The sequence below is a fragment of the Kryptolebias marmoratus genome, linkage group LG18 (genome assembly GCF_001649575.2).
Source record: "Kryptolebias marmoratus isolate JLee-2015 linkage group LG18, ASM164957v2, whole genome shotgun sequence".
Taxonomy (NCBI): domain Eukaryota; kingdom Metazoa; phylum Chordata; class Actinopteri; order Cyprinodontiformes; family Rivulidae; genus Kryptolebias; species Kryptolebias marmoratus.
In genome coordinates, this window is record NC_051447.1 from 2,306,041 (window position 1) to 2,322,854 (window position 16,814).

Sequence of the window (16,814 nt, forward strand, 5' to 3'; positions counted from 1 at the left end):
GAACCACAGCTGAACGACTGCTGATCGACTGCTGAACGACTGCTGAATGACTGCTGAATGACTGCTGAACGGCCGCTGAACGACTGCTGAAAAACTGCTGAACGGCCGGTGAACGACTGCTGAACCACAGATGAACGACTGCTGAACCACAGCTGATCGACTGCTTAATGGCTGCTGAATGACTGCTGAAAAACTGCTGAACGGCCGCTGAACCACAGCTGAACGACTGCTGAAAAACTGCTGAACGACTGCTTAATGACTGCTGAACGGCTGCTGAAAAACTGCTGAACGACTGCTGAAAAACTGCTGAACGACTGCTTAATGACTGCTGAAATACTGCAGTGAAGTGTTAAAGGTAAAATAATAAGAACAAAAGATAAAAGGTCAAATTATCAAAAAGGAAGCTAAAATCTAAGGCAAGCAAAGCAAAATCTACAAGCTAAACCCAGCAAAGAGCAGCTAAAAGCTAAAATTAGCCACCAGCAGTTAAAAGCAATAAACCAGTAGGGATCTGCAGGAGCTCAGATTGTGTGATGGGGATGACTCTCAGCTACTGAGATTCAATATTTTAGCATTATAGCTATATTTGTGTTGGCTAAGATCACTTAGCTGTGGCGGCCATCTTGATCAGAAGTAGCTTCACATCCAGTGATTACTTCTCAGAGTTTCCTTAAACTTTGTTCAGTGAGATATTTTGCTAACAGACAGAGAAACACTCCCACACCTGACTTTCAATAAAAAACGTAAATCGTTAAACATTTAATAACTGATGTCAGCGTTTTTATGTTATTATTTCACCATTAAACTCTGAAGCTGAGTTAAATGAACAAACGCTCAAACATGGCCGACAGCAGGAGACGCTCGTGGTCGCTGGTGAAAACGACAGGCCCGTGACTCTGATCCTGCAAACCTCAGAGGACAGATCTTTGTGCCTGAGTTCCTCCTACAGATGCTGCAGATGTTGAAGTTTCCTGAAGTTAGGAGTCTGAGAGCCGAGCCGTCAGCTCTGTTTGCTTGTTTGTTCCCTCGGTTGGTCTCGGCTGAAAGAAACGCTCATGTTTCCTGCTCGACTGGAGCTTTGCTGGCTGCTCTGACCTTGTTTTGTGTTTCAGCTCTGAAAAAAGCCTCCTCCTCTCCTCTAACAATGACACATCCAAACCCTGTCGCTTTCAGAAACAGCCTCGCGTAATTATCCCGCCGCACTAAAACTCTGTTTTTCCTTTCTTGCAGGAAATTGCAGCGTATTGCTGAAAATCCATTGAAAGCTTTAAACAAAAGGGGGGAGAAAAAGCAACAGTGGCTGCAGCTCAAATTCCTCCGCACACACAGCCCGTGTGTCATCAAAGCCAACAGTTTGTGTTTTTCTTTCTCCTGTGTGTGTTTTGCGGTGGCAGTGGAGCCGACACCCAGTGGGAGAGCCCGTCTGCCTGCAGAGGGACAGATGAGTGTAATTATGCTATTTTTACCTCCTCCAGAAGCTGGCTGCCAGCTCGGGGAAATTAGCATCACACCTGCGTGTAATTGGCTAAATTAGCTTGTCGAGCAGCAGAGCTGAGACAGAGGTGGACGGTGAGATGTGCACGAGTGTGTGTGGGAGGCAGGTAGAGTCACAGAGTGCTTGTTTGGTGTGTGTTGCTGTCAGGGGAGCGAGATGTCACACCTGCGACGGAGAATGTCACCCGGCAGCTCCGCACACAAAAACACACTTTGTCACACAGTCGCACGACGTAAAGACGCTTTCAGCAGCAAACCGGAGGAACAACACGCTAAACAAACACACAAACACAAACAGAGACGGGCTCAGTGGGATCACTGTTCCAGGTGATAACAGGGGCGGCCATTCACCAATATTTCACAAAATGTCAATAACTTCACCTGGAAATTCAGCTGGGGGAACAAATAATCGAAACTTAGCTCTCAGCCTGGAAACAGGAACATCGTTAAGATTAAACATGACAAAACAAACAGAAGAGAGCCTTTTCTGTAAAAGCTGAGAAGCTGAGAGCTGAAATTGTTGAAGCTAACAAAACAGTAGCTAAAATGATCAGAACAGTAGGTAAAATAAGTAGCTAAAAGCTAAAAATGAAGCAGCTTTTAGTTTTTTAAGGATTGGATGCAATTTTGTGAGAAAAATAGTTGTAAATAAAGTTAAACAATTCAAAAAGTATAAAAGTCAAAGCTGTCCTGAACGAGCCGAACGTTTTGGATACCTGAAGCTACAAACGTGCAAACACAGAGGCTGAAACCGTTAAAGATTTTGATTCTACACGTGTGGCTGAAGGAGAGGTCAGAGGTCAGAGGTCAACACTCATATCTGAGGTCCTGATTTTATTTGACTGTTTTTATTGTTTCTGGGCTCTGCAGCTGTCCTGAGGAGGTGTGTGTGTGTGTGTGTGTGTGTGTGCAGGGGGCTCAGGTTTAACCTGTGATCATCTCTGGTCTGTTGGCGCCCCCTGGTGGTGGGACTGATTAGGATTTGACTGAAATGTTTGATGTAAAAATGATTTTTGAGGCTTGAAAGTAAGGTTTGTGACATAAGAAATTAAATTTAACGCAAAGACAAAAACAGAATCATTTTAAACCTTAAGGTTTATTTTATTATGATTTTTTTGACAGTTTTCTCAGGGATTTCCTGTAAATGGATAGAAGTTGTTCAGGTTTAATCTGTGTGGAGTTTACATGATCTCCCCGTGGATGCGTGGGCTTCTCTCTGGTTTCCTCCCTCCGTTCAAAAACATGCATGTCAGGTTAACTCAGGGGTCTGCAATCTTTAGGATTAAAACTGATTGTACTAGATTTAATCTGTTTAGAGCCTCAAAAGAGCTCTACTTGAGCCTAAACTTTTAAGTTTCCATCATCAGGTTGGTGGCTATTTATCAATTAGAATTATGGTGCAACTTAATACTTTATTACTAAAATAATCATTTTATTCATTTTTTCACAGATATGGGAAGAAGTGAAAAAGGTTTGCATGGTTCTATAAAAATGAAGTGTTGTTCTTTTCATTCTGCTTTTAATAAATAAGATAAAATGTCACATTGCAACCTGAAAAATTTAATAAATTCATTTGTTCCTATTTTTAAGGGTCAAGTATATTGTATGGCTCTATAGAACATTTTATTTAGTTGGACAGATGATTAAAAACAGCTGTTTTAGTTGGTTTATAAATGAAGGCACCTCTCCCGTCCACCAGGTGGCGGTAACGCGCCTTTCAGCCAGTTGGAAACAGGCTAATAAAAAGCGAAGAAGAAGAAGCTCGTCCACGCTAGTTATAACTGGAAACATTTTCATGTTTTTTTTAGGTAAAACTTTTAAACGGTCAAAATGAATAAACTCGACAAATCCCAGGAGTTTGACTCGTATGAGTTGGATGAACCGAGTGACGAGGAGCGCGCTGTCAGCAGGTGTGGAACAAATGAAAATTTGGATTTCAAAACCCGCGTTAGCATTAGCACCAGGAGGCTAGTTAGCCAAATGCTAACATGTAAACAAACCGATGGAGCTAGCGACTTTATTTCTACAAGACGTGTTAAAATTAAATAAAACATTTACTGCTTGTAAAAACAGACGGAAATAAATGATCTGTTTCACTGTATTAACACGATGGAGATAATTAATTTAGGACAAACGCCACAAAACTCCATGTCGGCTTGTTTCAAATTATTTAATTTGAGAGAATTTTAAGATAACACCAAAATGCTGTATCTAAATTAAATAAATATGTAAAATACTGATTTAAATCGGAATATTGGTCTAAATGAAACTTTCCGCAAATACTCTTTATGAATATTTTACCATTTCAGCTGTTAGGATAAATATTCATCAGTTTTATTGAGTTAATTAATAATCAAATCTCTCCATAAAGCACATTTTAAACAGCCATAGCTGCCTAAAGTAATGAACAATGAAACTCAAAATCACAACAATAAAAACAGAAAATAATAAAACACTATAATTAGTAGAAAAAGATCAAATTAAAATTACTAATTGACATATATAAAGAATCAAATCATAATTAAAAGCTAGAGAAAATCTCATGTAGCAGTTTAACTCGTAATAACTCGTTATTCAGACAAAATAAAGTTATTTTTGTGTCTGCAGAAAATATATTTTCATCACCAAGAGTCACGTTTGACTTAATAGATGCTGAGGTTGGAAGAAAAGTGCTGATGTCAGGTCTTTGGAGGTCAAATCCAAACTTTAAAACCTTTTTGTTTTTGTTTTGCTCCTTGTGTTTCAGTTCAGAGGATGAGCTGGAGGTGCTGCTGAACGGGACTCCAGAGCAGAAGAAGAAGCTGATCCGGGAGTATCTGACCGGGGAGAGCGAGTCCTCCAGCGGGGATGAGTTTGAAAAAGAGATGGAGGCAGAACTGAGCTCCACTATCAGGAACATGGAGGGAACCTGGGCACCACCAGCAGGTAACACTCACTGCCATCAGAACCAAAGTCTTCCCATGTTTAACAGCCAGTTTATTTATTTTCATCTGTGCTGCCAACCAAACAGTTTCTCTGGACTGATAGTTTGCCTACATTCAAGTTCTATTTTATGCTTTGTAAGAAAAAAACACTCATGTTTATCTGAGTGACCACGAGGGCTGAGAGTGTCCGTATCTCCAGTAATGTTAGCATGAAATATTTACTGTCTCCTGAGAGCTGCAGCAGTGCCTTCAAACAGAAGGCAGGCAGGTCAGGAGAGGGAGAAGTGAAAGTGCTCCTGCCTTTTTGTGGTGTTGCTGAATAATGTCATGATATCAGACAGAGTCTCATATTCCTCCTGAACCCATGGATGGTTGTTTATTCTGCGACAGATGCTGCTGCTGGGGGAGCAGACGGGGGAGGTGGGGGAAGTTCTGGTCCTCCCAACCCTCAGATGTACGACCAGGTTTACTTTGATTCCGACTCAGACGAGGAGGACACACCAAGTAAGAGTTCGGCCTTCATTGAACATTTTAAGGTTTACTCTGAATTTAATCAAGTTTTCCTGAATCTTCAGGCAGCTCCACAGACCGGAGGCGGAAGCAGAGAATCATTCCTACCAATGATGAGCTGCTGTACGACCCGGACGAGGACGACCGGGACCAGGCCTGGGTGGACGCCAGGAGGTACTCACATTTCATACAGCTCCCTCCCTCCCTCCCTCCCTCCCTCCTCTCCCTCCTCTCCCTCCTCTCCCTCTGACAGTCATTCAGTCTCCCCCCCTTCCTGTGCAGGTATTACAACAGAAAACGAGCACCTGCAGCGTCCCGGCCTCCACGTTTACCCAACAGTGACGCCATCCTTAACTGCCCCGCCTGTATGACCACGCTCTGCCTGGACTGTCAGAGGTCAGTTTGCTCAGGTTCTACTCAGAAAATGCCTCACTGGTTGGATCTGTCACTTTCAGAAAACAAAGTAAAAGCTTAGCTGCAGATTCAACACATGTTCCTGGTGTTAAACAGATCAAGTTCTGCTGCTGATAAAGAACATGATTCCGAACATTAAACCCTGCTGCCATTCAAGGCTCAGATCTGTCTTTAAAATAAATATTTGTTGTTCATGTTAGATTTGGTTTACTTCATGCCAGACTGTTTTCCATCCTGCGTTGTTAAACAAAACGTCCTGGTTGTCCTTTCAGGCACGAGAAGTACCGTACGCAGTATCGAGCCATGTTTGTGATGAACTGCACGGTGAAACGAGACGAGGTGTTACGCTACAAAAACCAGCTGGTGAGGAAACCAAGGAAGAGGAGGAGGGGGCAGAAAACGGAAGCTCCTGCAGACGAAGCTGCCGCCTCCATGTCGGCGATGGGGATGGACACTGATGAGGTTTATCACCCGGTGAAATGTTCCGAGTGCTCCACAGAGGTGGGCGTCTTCGATAAAGACGAGGTCTACCATTTTTTTAACATCCTCGCCAGCCACTGCTGAGACAAACTGAGCGTGCTCAGAGCTGGGGGACATCATCAGGTGGACATCTGAGGATCTCTGACGTCACTGGGACTAAAACACTTTATTTGGATTAAATCCCAGATCATTCCTGGATAATTAAAAACACTTCTGGATCAAAGAGGTCAGATCCTCACTGTGGGTGTGAGGAAACGTTTGTAATGTACAACAACTGGAAAACATCTGTAAAATCTGCATTTCTGCTCAGTTTTAGGACGGTGCACTTACTAAGCTGCTGCAACACTACCACCCAGCCACACATATAATTAATTAAAACAGGTTGCTCTGGCAGCCATTTTAAGTTCCCACCGGTCTGCAGCTGGTGGAAACAAACAGGTAGTGCTCAGTGTATATGTTGGGGATGACTCTCAGCCACTTCCAATTTCAGCACAATATCTGTACACTTCACTAAGTTGTAGACGTTTTGTGTTTGCTAAGGTTGACTGGTTGTGGCAGCCATCTTTGAATGGGGTTGGCTCCAAAAATCAATCAGTTGTAGATGAACGTCTGATGATGACTTTGTGAAAGTTTCATTAAACCTGTCCGAGATATTTTACTAACAGAAAGAACACGGATACAGGTAATACATGATCACCCGCCCTTCTTGGCTGCGGGGGATCATGTTGGAGCTCTGTTTCCTGTTCATCAGCCACATCTTGACTGAATTGTACATTTAAACATTTATTTTCTTTAGTGATGCAAAATTAAAAGAAATTTGATATTTATTTCCTCTATTTCATCTAAGAGTGCTACAATTACCAAAAGAAACACAAACTTTTTTTTATTTTTGTAATTTTGGTGGTTACATATTCTTGCCAGGGATTGTTTATCATATATTAAAAGGAATGGAATCCTCTTTATTGTCACAGTATGGCTCTTTTACAATGAGATTGTGAAGGTTTATTTTTAGGTATATTTTTAAAACTCATGCGGAAATAAACAGGTTGTTATAGTAGTATACTAGTTATGACAAGAGAACTGTATCGGCTGATTTCCGCCTCCCGGTAATCTGCGTTTTATTTTGAAATCCGGAAGTTGGAACTCCTTCGCTGCGTCAGAACGGCACGCAGGAAACTCGGAGTCGTGATTGGCTGAGACCGACCGTCCTATTAAACGTCACGAGCAACCAGGAAACAACTCCGGCCGATTCTTGAAAAGTATCGGTGAAAGCTAAGCTAAGAGTCGGGACCGTGATGGCGCTGGGAGACTGTTGGAAGCAGCTGTCCTGGTTTTATTACCAGTACCTTCTGGTGACGGCGCTCTACATGCTGGAGCCCTGGGAGAGGACGGTGTTCAGTATCCTTTTTCTGCGTGACAGCGGCGAGGCTAAGCTAGCAGCGAATGCTAACGTTAGGTTTCCAGTGAATGATGTGTACAGATTGAGTTTCTAATAAATGAGGTGGTTTGTGGTAAATTCGGCATACTGGACATTAATTTACATTGTTTTTATTGTTTAAACGTGATCTGCCGCTATACATAAACCGTACCTTTAATAAAATAATCCTGAATTCAGCTTTTCTAAAACGTTTAAAGAACCGATCAAATACATGTTTACGTCTTTTAAAACTAATTATAAGGAGTTAGAAGAAGTGTGATTCCTGTGGGCTGTAGGACAGGAAAGGGTCAAACTTCCTGTCATTGTTGTGGATTTCACAAGACCCATAAAATGTTCTGAGCTGAATAAAAAAAAAAACAACAGAAAACGTGTTTAATTAGAATTGGTAAAAATCTAAAAGTAACAAATATAATCTACACTGGTCTTATTTACTGTTTATTGCTCGTTTTTAAAGTTTGACCTAATGGAAGAAGGTATTAAAGAAGAATTTTAATTTGAAATATTTTTGAATCAGAAGTCAGGTGAGTCATGAAACTTTATAGACTTTAGAGTTTAGAATAAAAATAACAGTTTTATAAACTAACTTTTCTGTTTGTCTTTAAGATAAATACCTAATATTTGTTTATTTGTGACTGTTGGCTAAAGTTTTGGTTAAAACTTGTGAAACTTGGCAGCTTTCTTCAGTTTTTAATAAAAGTTTAACGCCTTAATTAACTTTAAAATCCGTAACTCTAAGAATATATGTTCTAACTTTAGATTTTTTATTGTTTGCTGATTAAGCTGTCAAATGAACTTATTTTCCTGTTATCTGTTGATCTGAATGTTCTCTTCAGTTCTTCCACACGTGTTCAAGTTAAAGTTAGTTTTCTTATCATTTGGTTGTTGAAGTCATCTCTTTAGGTCCAGCTTTCTCTCTAACTCATCACATTCCCTCCTCAGTGCAGATCTTTGTTTAAGGTCTTTAATGTATGAGTAAGAGTCCTAATTTAAATCCTGTTTGGTGTTATTTTTTAAAATAAATATTAGTTTAATTAAAGCAGTGGTTCCAAACCCAGGTCCTGCATGTTTCAGTCGAATGTTTGTTTAAAATGGATTTATTAAAGTCTGACTTTCAGTTAGGCCTGTCATGATAACACATTTTGCTGGGCGATTAATTGTCTCAGAAATTATTGCGATAAACAATAATATCATTTGAAGGCCGTTTTAAACTAATGTAATGATAATAACATAATAGTGCAAGTACATCCTCTCAAAAATTAATAAACTTTACTTTCAAAAGAACACTTAACACTGGAACTGGAACACAAAACAAACTAAACACTCAAAATAAAAATAAAATGGACTCTCAGCCTCTGTTAACGAGGGATGCACTTAAAAAAAACTACATTAAACCAAAACAGTACGAATTATTAAGTCTGTAAACTAAACTGCCCTTCAAAAAGTAATAATCATTAGTTTTATATCGAGAAGACGGACAGAACTGCCATTTTTATAAACAAAAAGCGCAAACAAACAAACATAAATGCGACATACCGGCTCTCAGAGGTTCGGTTCGCGTCCTTTAGTTTAATCCGAAGTTCTCTCACACCGCTGCTGTTACTTCCAGCTTCAAACCAACATTTAGTTTTTCCTCAAATATCAAACATCGTTTCTTTAGCTTGCTAACTCATAGCGGGAGCTAATGGGCTAATGCTAACGAGCTACAGGCCGGGGAGCCTCTGCTGGCTGCCTGACGCGATAGGCCACGCCCCCTGACGCTAACAGAAAGGGAGGGGTCAGTGAAGAACATCCGGGGTCTTCAGGAGAAACACACGAAGGAACGATAACTCCGATAAATGAAACTGACAGACCTCATTTTAATTTATAGTGTGATTAATTGATTTATCGTTTATCGCAACAGGCCTACTTTCAGTGTGAAATACAAATAAATGAAAAGAATGAAATTTTGGATGGACTCAAAGCACTGATCCCATCTTGTGCTTCCATCTAACAGTGTTTGTCTTAGTAAGCAGATGTGTGTGGAGATGTTTCCTCCTTAACGTTTGCCTCTCAGACTCCCTGCTCATCTCTGTGGCCGGCATGGCCATCTACACCGGATACGTCTTCATGCCGCAGCACATCATGGCCATCCTGCACTACTTCGAGCTGGTCCAGTGAGGTCACCGTGTCCCTGACCGTCCTGGCTTCCTGTCCGTCCACCTCCCCTCCTCCGTCAGTCAAGCTGCAGCAGAACCCCCCACCTGTCCACAGTGAATCCATCCTCAAAGATCAGAGCTGTGAAGACAGAAGCGGACAGTTTTCAGCTCATAGACTCTTCTTCCTCAGTGCTCAGTTGAAGTTTGGTTCAGAGTGAACTTCAGTGTTTAAAAACTCAGAAATTCTTCAAATGTTTGATTTGTTGGACTGATTGAAGCTTTTTCTTTGTGTTTAAACTCAAACCAACGGCTGCCCTTTGGTTTTCTTCTTGTGGTTTAAATTCCGGACTGATGATCACTTTAATTAGTTTATTTAACGACCCGGATCTGATCAACCTTCATCATAATTCTGTGTGAAAGGTCTTCATCCGTTTCCTGGGAGGTTAGTTTTGAACAAACCTCGACAGCTTGGTGTTAACACGGGCTGAGCAGAAGCAAAGAGTCCCAGAAGACTTCAACATTAATGTCAGAAACTGAACTTCTCAGATTAGAGAAATGTGCTGCATTTACTGCGGAATACGAGTTTGTTGTTAATCTGAAGCTCCTGACGCCTCGCTGAGCCACAGATATGAGACAGAAGCAAACAGGTTTTCAGGAATGTCTCCTGTTGTTTCCATCTGGGATGATTGATGGTTTTAATCATCATGTTCAAACTGAAACGCATCAGACGCAGGAGTGATCTGAGAAGAATCTTTCAGCTAAATTTAGTTCAGACTTCAGTTTCTGCTCAGCTTTAAAACAAATGTTTTCCTTCTACTTTTACTTGTTGTATGACAGAATCATTCTTTAATCAGTAAACCTGTGTGAGCCGAGCCAGAGCTGCGTAGCATCAGTTTAACTCAGTTTAGCTGCTAAATTAAACCAGTTAGTAGTTTCAGCCACAAACTGAAGCGTTCCTCTGACAGGATGGGTTCTGACTGACCTTTAGGGAAAATTAATCAAAAAATTAAAATTTAAGGAACAATTCTCAACCTAACAGTAACTAGCTTTGTTTTATTTTGTATAAAAGTTATAGCTTCTATAAAAATCCCTTTCTGATTAGGATTCTAAAGCTGTAAAGAATAAATCCTTTTATATTTAATTTAGCTGAACTGAAAACTGCTGGATTGATGCTCAGATTCTGAACCTCTTTAATTCAACATTCCTGGTTTGTTTTTAACTTGAAGTTTTCTTTTTCTTGACATTATTTAAACTCTCCTGCTGTCAGCTCTCACTCCATCCGGCGGTGATCTGGGCGACAAACGCTCCATTCCTCTAAAACAGATTTAATCCAAGCGGATTGTTTTATTCTCAGAAACTGAGTCTGTGAAAGGGACGTCTTCAGTGTTGACAGAGATGATTTCTGCTTTTCACACCAACTTAGATTTATTATTTATTTGGAGAATAAACTGCCAGTTATCCTAGAGAGAAAACTGTAAAACGATGTATTTTCCTTCATGTTGTGTAAATCTATTCTTATATACATATTTGTAAAGTTTTGTAGTTGGCATAAAGAAATGATTTATGAGTAACACAGTCTATATATCTGAAATGATTAAAATATTTGGCTAAGTTTGTTACCTGCTCTTATTTGAATGTTTTATGGGTCTGTCCTGTTGTTAGCAGTTTCAGACACTAGGTGGGGGTGTTTCCCTGTTTTACTCACTTCTTCTTTCAGCCCTGAGAGAAACACTCAGATCATTGATTAATTAGGACAGATGTTTGGAAAAAGGCCAACAGTGAGCAGACTTTATGAACCCAGGATGGTAAAGAAGGCAGAAAACAGTTTTTAACCCTTAGAAATGCTGCGAAATACTCCAAAAAAAGGTTAAAAACAAAACAAGTGGCTGAATCCTCTGTTTTTAACAGTGATCCATCACATTATTAGAAGCATCTATAATTACTTTAAATTAAATCAAAAACTTCACCATCAGCTAACATTTAGAACTGAAAGATTTATTTATTCAAAGTTTGAATGCAGACATTTTAGTGGTTATAGTTTAGTTTTAGTCAGTTCAGTTGTTTTCCTGCAGCTTTGTTCTGTTTGACCCGTTTCTTATTTCAGCGCTCAGCTGGGTCAGGAACAGTTCTGACTTATTGGAGCTTTTACAAAACATTTAACTTTAGTTGGAATGATTTCCTGTCAGATAGTTTTGATCTTTTTATTCCTGAAATCTGCTTCAGCTTCTGTTTGTAGGGAGACTCTGTGACACGTCCCATCAGGACCGGTCCGTCTCTCTCTGTCCTTCTAACAGTTTGAAGGCTCCTTTGGGTCTCCTCTGTCTGCATGTTTGTCCGTCTCGGTCCTGGATGTTGGACCTACAGAACTGAACCGGGTCTCAGAGCCCAGTCTGCACAGAAGCAGCTGATCAGAGTTAAGTAACCAGAAATCCTTGGCAGGAATCTGAAGCTGGTAACAGACTGTGGATTGTAAAATTCTATTTTTATTGTTTAAATTGGATTCCAGGACAGTGTGGGCGAGTTTCTCTTTAATGCTGTTTTATTTGAATTATTTAAGATCTGCTGGACTGCATCGTTTACCTAATTAAAGCCAGGAGGGATGTTTTTACAGGTTCACTCTTCATCATTTGGTTAATTTACTCCACTTAGCTTATTAACAGATAAGAAGAGACTCCAGTGAACCGTGGAAATGTCAAAAACAATAACAGTTCAGATGTCTGAATGTGTTGTCGTTATGACACACCTGCTGTTTGTTGCTCACTGTGTGTGTGTGTGTGTGACCAACATCCTCAGAGAGCTGACCACATGCAGTTAAATCACCAGAAATGTTTTCAAAAACTAAATGAGAGCAGTGTCTCTGTGTCCATCCTGCCCCCGAGCCCCTGCTGCCTGCTCCCCTGGTTCTGGTTCTGGTTCCGGTTCTGGTGGAGTCATTCCTTTCCACTGTCACCGACAGGCGCGTCCGGATGGAGGGACTGAGTCAATGAGGGGCTGGATGTGAGAATCAGGGCGGCCATCACAGCCCCAGCTGGTCCAGCTCTGTGTTTACCCACAATCCTCCAGGGCTGGATCAGCTGGAGACTCTGCACGTGGTGAACAACACGTCCACTGTTTACTTCCTGCTGGCTGTGAGGGCGCGCGAGGCCTACATGCTGCCCGCGGAGCTCTCAATGGCGGCGGGCACGCCCATTGCGCGAGCACGTAGCAGATAAAGTCAGTTCTGGCTCATTAAACCCGGAGAATGTGATAAAAATATCCGGCATGTTGAACGGAAGTCAGGAGGAGCACGGACCGCAGGCAAGAGCTCAGTTAAAGGCAAACCTAAACGTGTTTCTGTAATAAATGTATAAATAAATAAAAAGTGTGAATGTTTGACACAGTTCAAACTTTTACGTGACGTAACAGGCTATTATTACTACCCACACCCCCGCTCCCCGCCCTCCTCACTGCGAACATCACATTCAGCACGTCGCACACCGCTCTTACTGTCAAGTTGCTGCGCATGAGCGAAAACACCGGAGCGCCACTTTCAAAGTAAAGATCCTCTCCGCGCTTCCTCGAATTTGAACGGTATTTTTTAAATTTAGTTGTCATAATTAATATCAAATAACGTATATTAACCTGTAAGAATCTAAGCTACGCATAAACACTAGAGACCCAAAGAAAATCTTGCACGAGTTGGGTGTTAAATCTAAAACATTTTGCGGTTGAAGGTTTTATTTTGAAATCTAACGGAAGTAGAATGTGTGCAGAGGAGCTATCATGGCGGAACTCTGCTCAGACATAAAGCTCAGCGGCTCCCCGTGAGTTTTAAACACAGCCCGACTCCTCAGGAACACAAAGTTCTGGTTCTTCTCTGGCAGAACCGGACCGCTGTCAGCGCAGAAACCTTCTGTCTGGTTCAGCTTCACGGAACTTTTCCGAACCGAGTCCAGAACCGACACGAACATTAAAACATGCCTTTCATCGAGCACGTATCCTACACGGACCTGGAGCGTTTGGCTCTGGACCGGTTCGTCCCGGCCCTGCTCAGCCACGGGTTCTGCTACGTGGACGGGTTCCTCGGGGACCTGGTCGGCAGCGCGGTGCTGGACCAGGTGACGGAGATGCACCGGGCCGGGGAGCTGCAGGACGGCCGGCTGGCGGGCTCCGTCCCGGGCATCAGCCGGAGGAGCATCCGCGGGGATAAGACCGCCTGGGTGGGCGGCTCGGAGCGGGGCTGCGAGGCCATCAGCTTCCTGCTCAACCTCATCGACAGGCTCGTGTCGGTGTGCGCGAGCCGCCTGGGGAACAAGGCGATCCGGGAAAGGTCGAAGGTGAGCGCCCCCCTGACGTCACCGCGTTTTATTTACAAACAGCACGAGCTAAATGGGTTTAATCCAACCTGAGAGGTTAAAGATAAAACTCTCAGAAAGGAGGGGTAGTTGGAGATAAAAGCAGGTGTGGTGGTAGCTGAGAGTCATCCCCAACATGAAGCCTGAGCGCTGACAGATCTGGGCCTTCTGGACCAATCAGATCCCAGTATTATTATTATTATTAGTGTTTTAGTGCTCTCCATGTGAGTCGGGTCAGAGGAGGAGAGGTTCTGATGGACCTGTGAATCTCCACATGAAGCTGCTGTCAGTCTGACAGTCGGACTGAAAGGTGTCCCATTAGGACATAAACAGAACCTCAGCTCCGACACGTCTCCTGTCTCCTTGTGTCAGATAGATGTTTTTGTCTCTCAGTCTCAGGTCTGGACTCCGGCTGTGAGAGAGAAGTCAGGAAACAGATCAGAAATAGTTCAGAGTTTACTGTTAAAAAGAGCCATGTTTGACAGCTGGGGTTAGTAAAATAATATGAACATTTCTCCTGATTTTAAAGCCTTTTCCTTCTCAGCTGTTAGATTTATGTTTATATTTGTCCCAAATAACTTCCTGAGTTTCACATCACTAAGGATCCATTCTTCTCCTGATGGTAAATATCTGCTTAATGCAGCTTCTAATTGGACTAAAACTGTTTGGTTAGAGTCCTGCCATAGAAACCCAGGTTGTATATAAACACACACACACTCTCTCTCTGTCACACACACACACACACATCATAAACTGGGCATGCAGCAGGAAGCTCTTATCTGAACAGGTTGACGTGTTTTTACTTTATTTTCTTATTCAGCTCCTCAGTGTTTATGTTGGAGACCTCAGTCTGCTTGAGCTCTCTAAGACTGGGTTCTGACCCAGTTCTGACCCGTTTCGTCCATGTTTTTCCTGATGATCGACAACATAAACACTCAGAAGGATAACTTTAAAATCTGAGCTGAACAATAAAAGATCTGATCTATAAACTTAGATTAGAATGAAGTTCTTTTGTTATCGGGTCGGTTTCAGGTCCGGTGTCTGGGTTCTGAACAGGTTCTGAACAGGTTCTGAACGGGTTCTGGGTCTTCTTGCTGTCGTTTCTCTTCCTCTGAGACACAGATGGTGTCTGTCCCTGTGGCCCGGCTCAGCTCTGTTCTGCTGGGTCAGAACCGGGTCAATCGGGTCAGTGTTTGGGTGGAGGTGGATCTGGGCGGAGCCGCAGACAGAGATCACGCAGCTCCCCCCGAAGTACAGAAACCTGTGTGCGTTAAATGCAGGAAGGGGCGGGGCTTCTCAGGCAGGTGTGCGTGTCTTGCTTGTGATTGGTCGCTCTGTTTGGGAACACTGAGGTCTTGGATGTTCCTGAAGGNAATTTACCATGGCCTGGATGACTGAGAATCTACACCAGCAAAAAAATCAATCAATAAATGTATTCTAAATTACAGTCATGGTCAGAATGAGGTAACTTCTGGTTCTCTAAAAACTGAGGGAGTTATCTCACTATAGGGAGAGTGCCTTCAGGTGTTTCCAGTCATGGAAACTCCACTACCACCAAGTCTGAATGTCCGTGCATGTTCTGCTCCACATTATCAGGCTGCCAGCTAGTTTATGCATTGTCACAGTGAGTTTCCCTTGGTCAGAATATGACCAGAATATGACAATTTCCCAGCAATGGTAAGAAGTGTGTCAGGGTCAGGAAAATTGCCAGTAATTTATATGTGAGCGTGACAGAGCATTGGGGGGGGCAGGTCCTGTTCACCATCCTGCCCTTGAAAAGTGCTGCCCATTCTGTCAGCGAAGCATTCATGGTCAGAATTTTCCTGATAATCACTGCTCCCAGCAGGTTACCCATGGTGAACACATTTGGAGCTCATTTGGGAAACACTTTCAACATGTGCCTAAAGTGTCACCTCACAACTCAGCTGCAGGGAAGAGACCCAGTGATGAATTCTGCACCCTGAGGAGCAGAAATTACTGAGGCCATCAGTCCTGTTATCCATGTCTTTGTAGGAACCAGCGCACTTTCGAGTTATGCTCAAGCCAAGGCTGCATTAGCTGTGTAACAGTGCATCAGACTTTAGTTGTGCTGATATGCAGATCAGAAGATCTGCAATAAAAAATGGCCTTTTGCTTTACTAAGGTCATTGCTAATGTCTTTCCTCCTTGGCATTGTGGTAGCACATACCAGCATGCTCCAGAGCGAGAAACTGTGTGAAACTTTAGAACTTCAAATGCAGGTTATATTATGTTTAGAAAATGTTCCTTTGTAAACCATTTGTGTAAATGTTTTGTGTATTTCTGTCAGTGTTTCAGTAGCATCAGATAATGTAATTTTGTCCTTGCAGACCCGTCCCCAAACATCTGCACACAGCTGGAAACAATGGCCGCTACAGCACCATTCAGTGTCGCATCTCTCACTCTGCTCTCACATCCCTGCTGAAGGACTGCAGCAGCTTTGTGTTGGTGGAAGGTTACTCATATGTCAAACTCATATACAGGTGAGATGACAGACAAAAAAGCCCCACAGTGCTCATATCTTAAGTTCTTTCTAGTTTACATGTAGCATAAAATTTATATGTAATATGGTTTTAAAGAACGCTGTAATTAGTTGCTCCCTAAAGGTCCTCTTAACACTAAATTAGGTCTCCACGAAGTTCTCCATGATCTACATGACTCTAACGATGGCAGTATATCGAGATCCTAAATGGAGTGCGGGGGAATATGATGCTAGTGGTGACAAACATCTCACTTATGCCTGTGTGGATTGGTCACAGAGAGTTTGAAGCTGGGGCAGAAGGAGTAGTTTTTCAACAGTTTTGCAGTTTGTGTATCACTTAAGAATTTGAACAAGACTTACATTGAACTTTAAGTTTGGACTTGATAATTAGGCCCGAGCAGCGACAGCGCTGCGAAGGCCTATTGTATTTCGTGGAATTCTTATTCTTATTCTTCTTATTCTTTTCCCTCCGAGATCGCAAATTTGAGGGCTTTAACATACTCAAAAACTCACCAAACTTCACGGAAAGTTGTCCCCCGTGTGAAATCGCGTGATTCTAATGTAATCGAGAGTGGGCGTGGCCAA

At 42.3% G+C, this 16,814-nt stretch overlaps 4 protein-coding genes and 2 long non-coding RNA genes across 8 annotated transcripts in view; 4 read left to right on the plus strand and 2 right to left on the minus strand.

Annotated features, from left to right (window-relative positions):
* LOC112451378 overlaps nt 1-9,314 on the minus strand; it is a 23,942-nt gene extending 14,628 nt beyond the window's left edge. For both annotated transcript variants that reach the window (XR_003040197.2, XR_003040198.2), the window contains exon 1: nt 8,794-9,314. This is a non-coding gene — a long non-coding RNA (uncharacterized LOC112451378). The remainder of the gene's footprint in view (nt 1-8,793) is intronic.
* The window catches only part of szt2 (SZT2 subunit of KICSTOR complex), a 321,741-nt gene that overhangs the window by 135,346 nt on the left and 169,581 nt on the right, over nt 1-16,814 (plus strand). Inside the window, exon 13 of the mRNA XM_037981182.1 lies at nt 16,078-16,230. Coding sequence (XP_037837110.1) covers nt 16,078-16,230 — 153 coding nt within the window. The remainder of the gene's footprint in view (nt 1-16,077; nt 16,231-16,814) is intronic.
* Nucleotides 3,210-6,780, plus strand: LOC108247510 (e2f-associated phosphoprotein). Of its 2 annotated transcripts, none has more exons than XM_037981181.1 (6): nt 3,210-3,404; nt 4,241-4,419; nt 4,809-4,922; nt 4,994-5,102; nt 5,190-5,324; nt 5,615-6,780. In XM_037981181.1, the coding sequence occupies exons 1-6, from the start codon at nt 3,325-3,327 to the stop codon at nt 5,904-5,906; spliced, it is 909 nt and encodes a 302-aa protein (XP_037837109.1). In that variant the 5' UTR covers nt 3,210-3,324; the 3' UTR covers nt 5,907-6,780. The 2 variants fall into 2 exon arrangements, with proteins under 2 accessions (XP_037837109.1, XP_017291167.1); XM_017435678.3 differs by having other exon boundaries at nt 3,212-3,404; nt 5,211-5,324.
* Nucleotides 7,056-10,979, plus strand: sptssa (serine palmitoyltransferase, small subunit A). The gene is made up of 2 exons (XM_017435679.3): nt 7,056-7,220; nt 9,314-10,979. The coding sequence occupies exons 1-2, from the start codon at nt 7,118-7,120 to the stop codon at nt 9,415-9,417; spliced, it is 207 nt and encodes a 68-aa protein (XP_017291168.1). The 5' UTR covers nt 7,056-7,117; the 3' UTR covers nt 9,418-10,979.
* The window catches only part of egln3 (egl-9 family hypoxia-inducible factor 3), a 12,398-nt gene continuing 8,900 nt past the window's right edge, over nt 13,317-16,814 (plus strand). Inside the window, exon 1 of the mRNA XM_017435693.3 lies at nt 13,317-13,711. Within this exon, the coding sequence (XP_017291182.1) occupies nt 13,352-13,711 (360 nt within the window). The 5' untranslated portion in view covers nt 13,317-13,351. The remainder of the gene's footprint in view (nt 13,712-16,814) is intronic.
* LOC119617934 overlaps nt 13,710-16,814 on the minus strand; it is an 11,086-nt gene continuing 7,981 nt past the window's right edge. The window contains exon 3 of the long non-coding RNA XR_005234407.1: nt 13,710-14,141. This is a non-coding gene — a long non-coding RNA (uncharacterized LOC119617934). The remainder of the gene's footprint in view (nt 14,142-16,814) is intronic.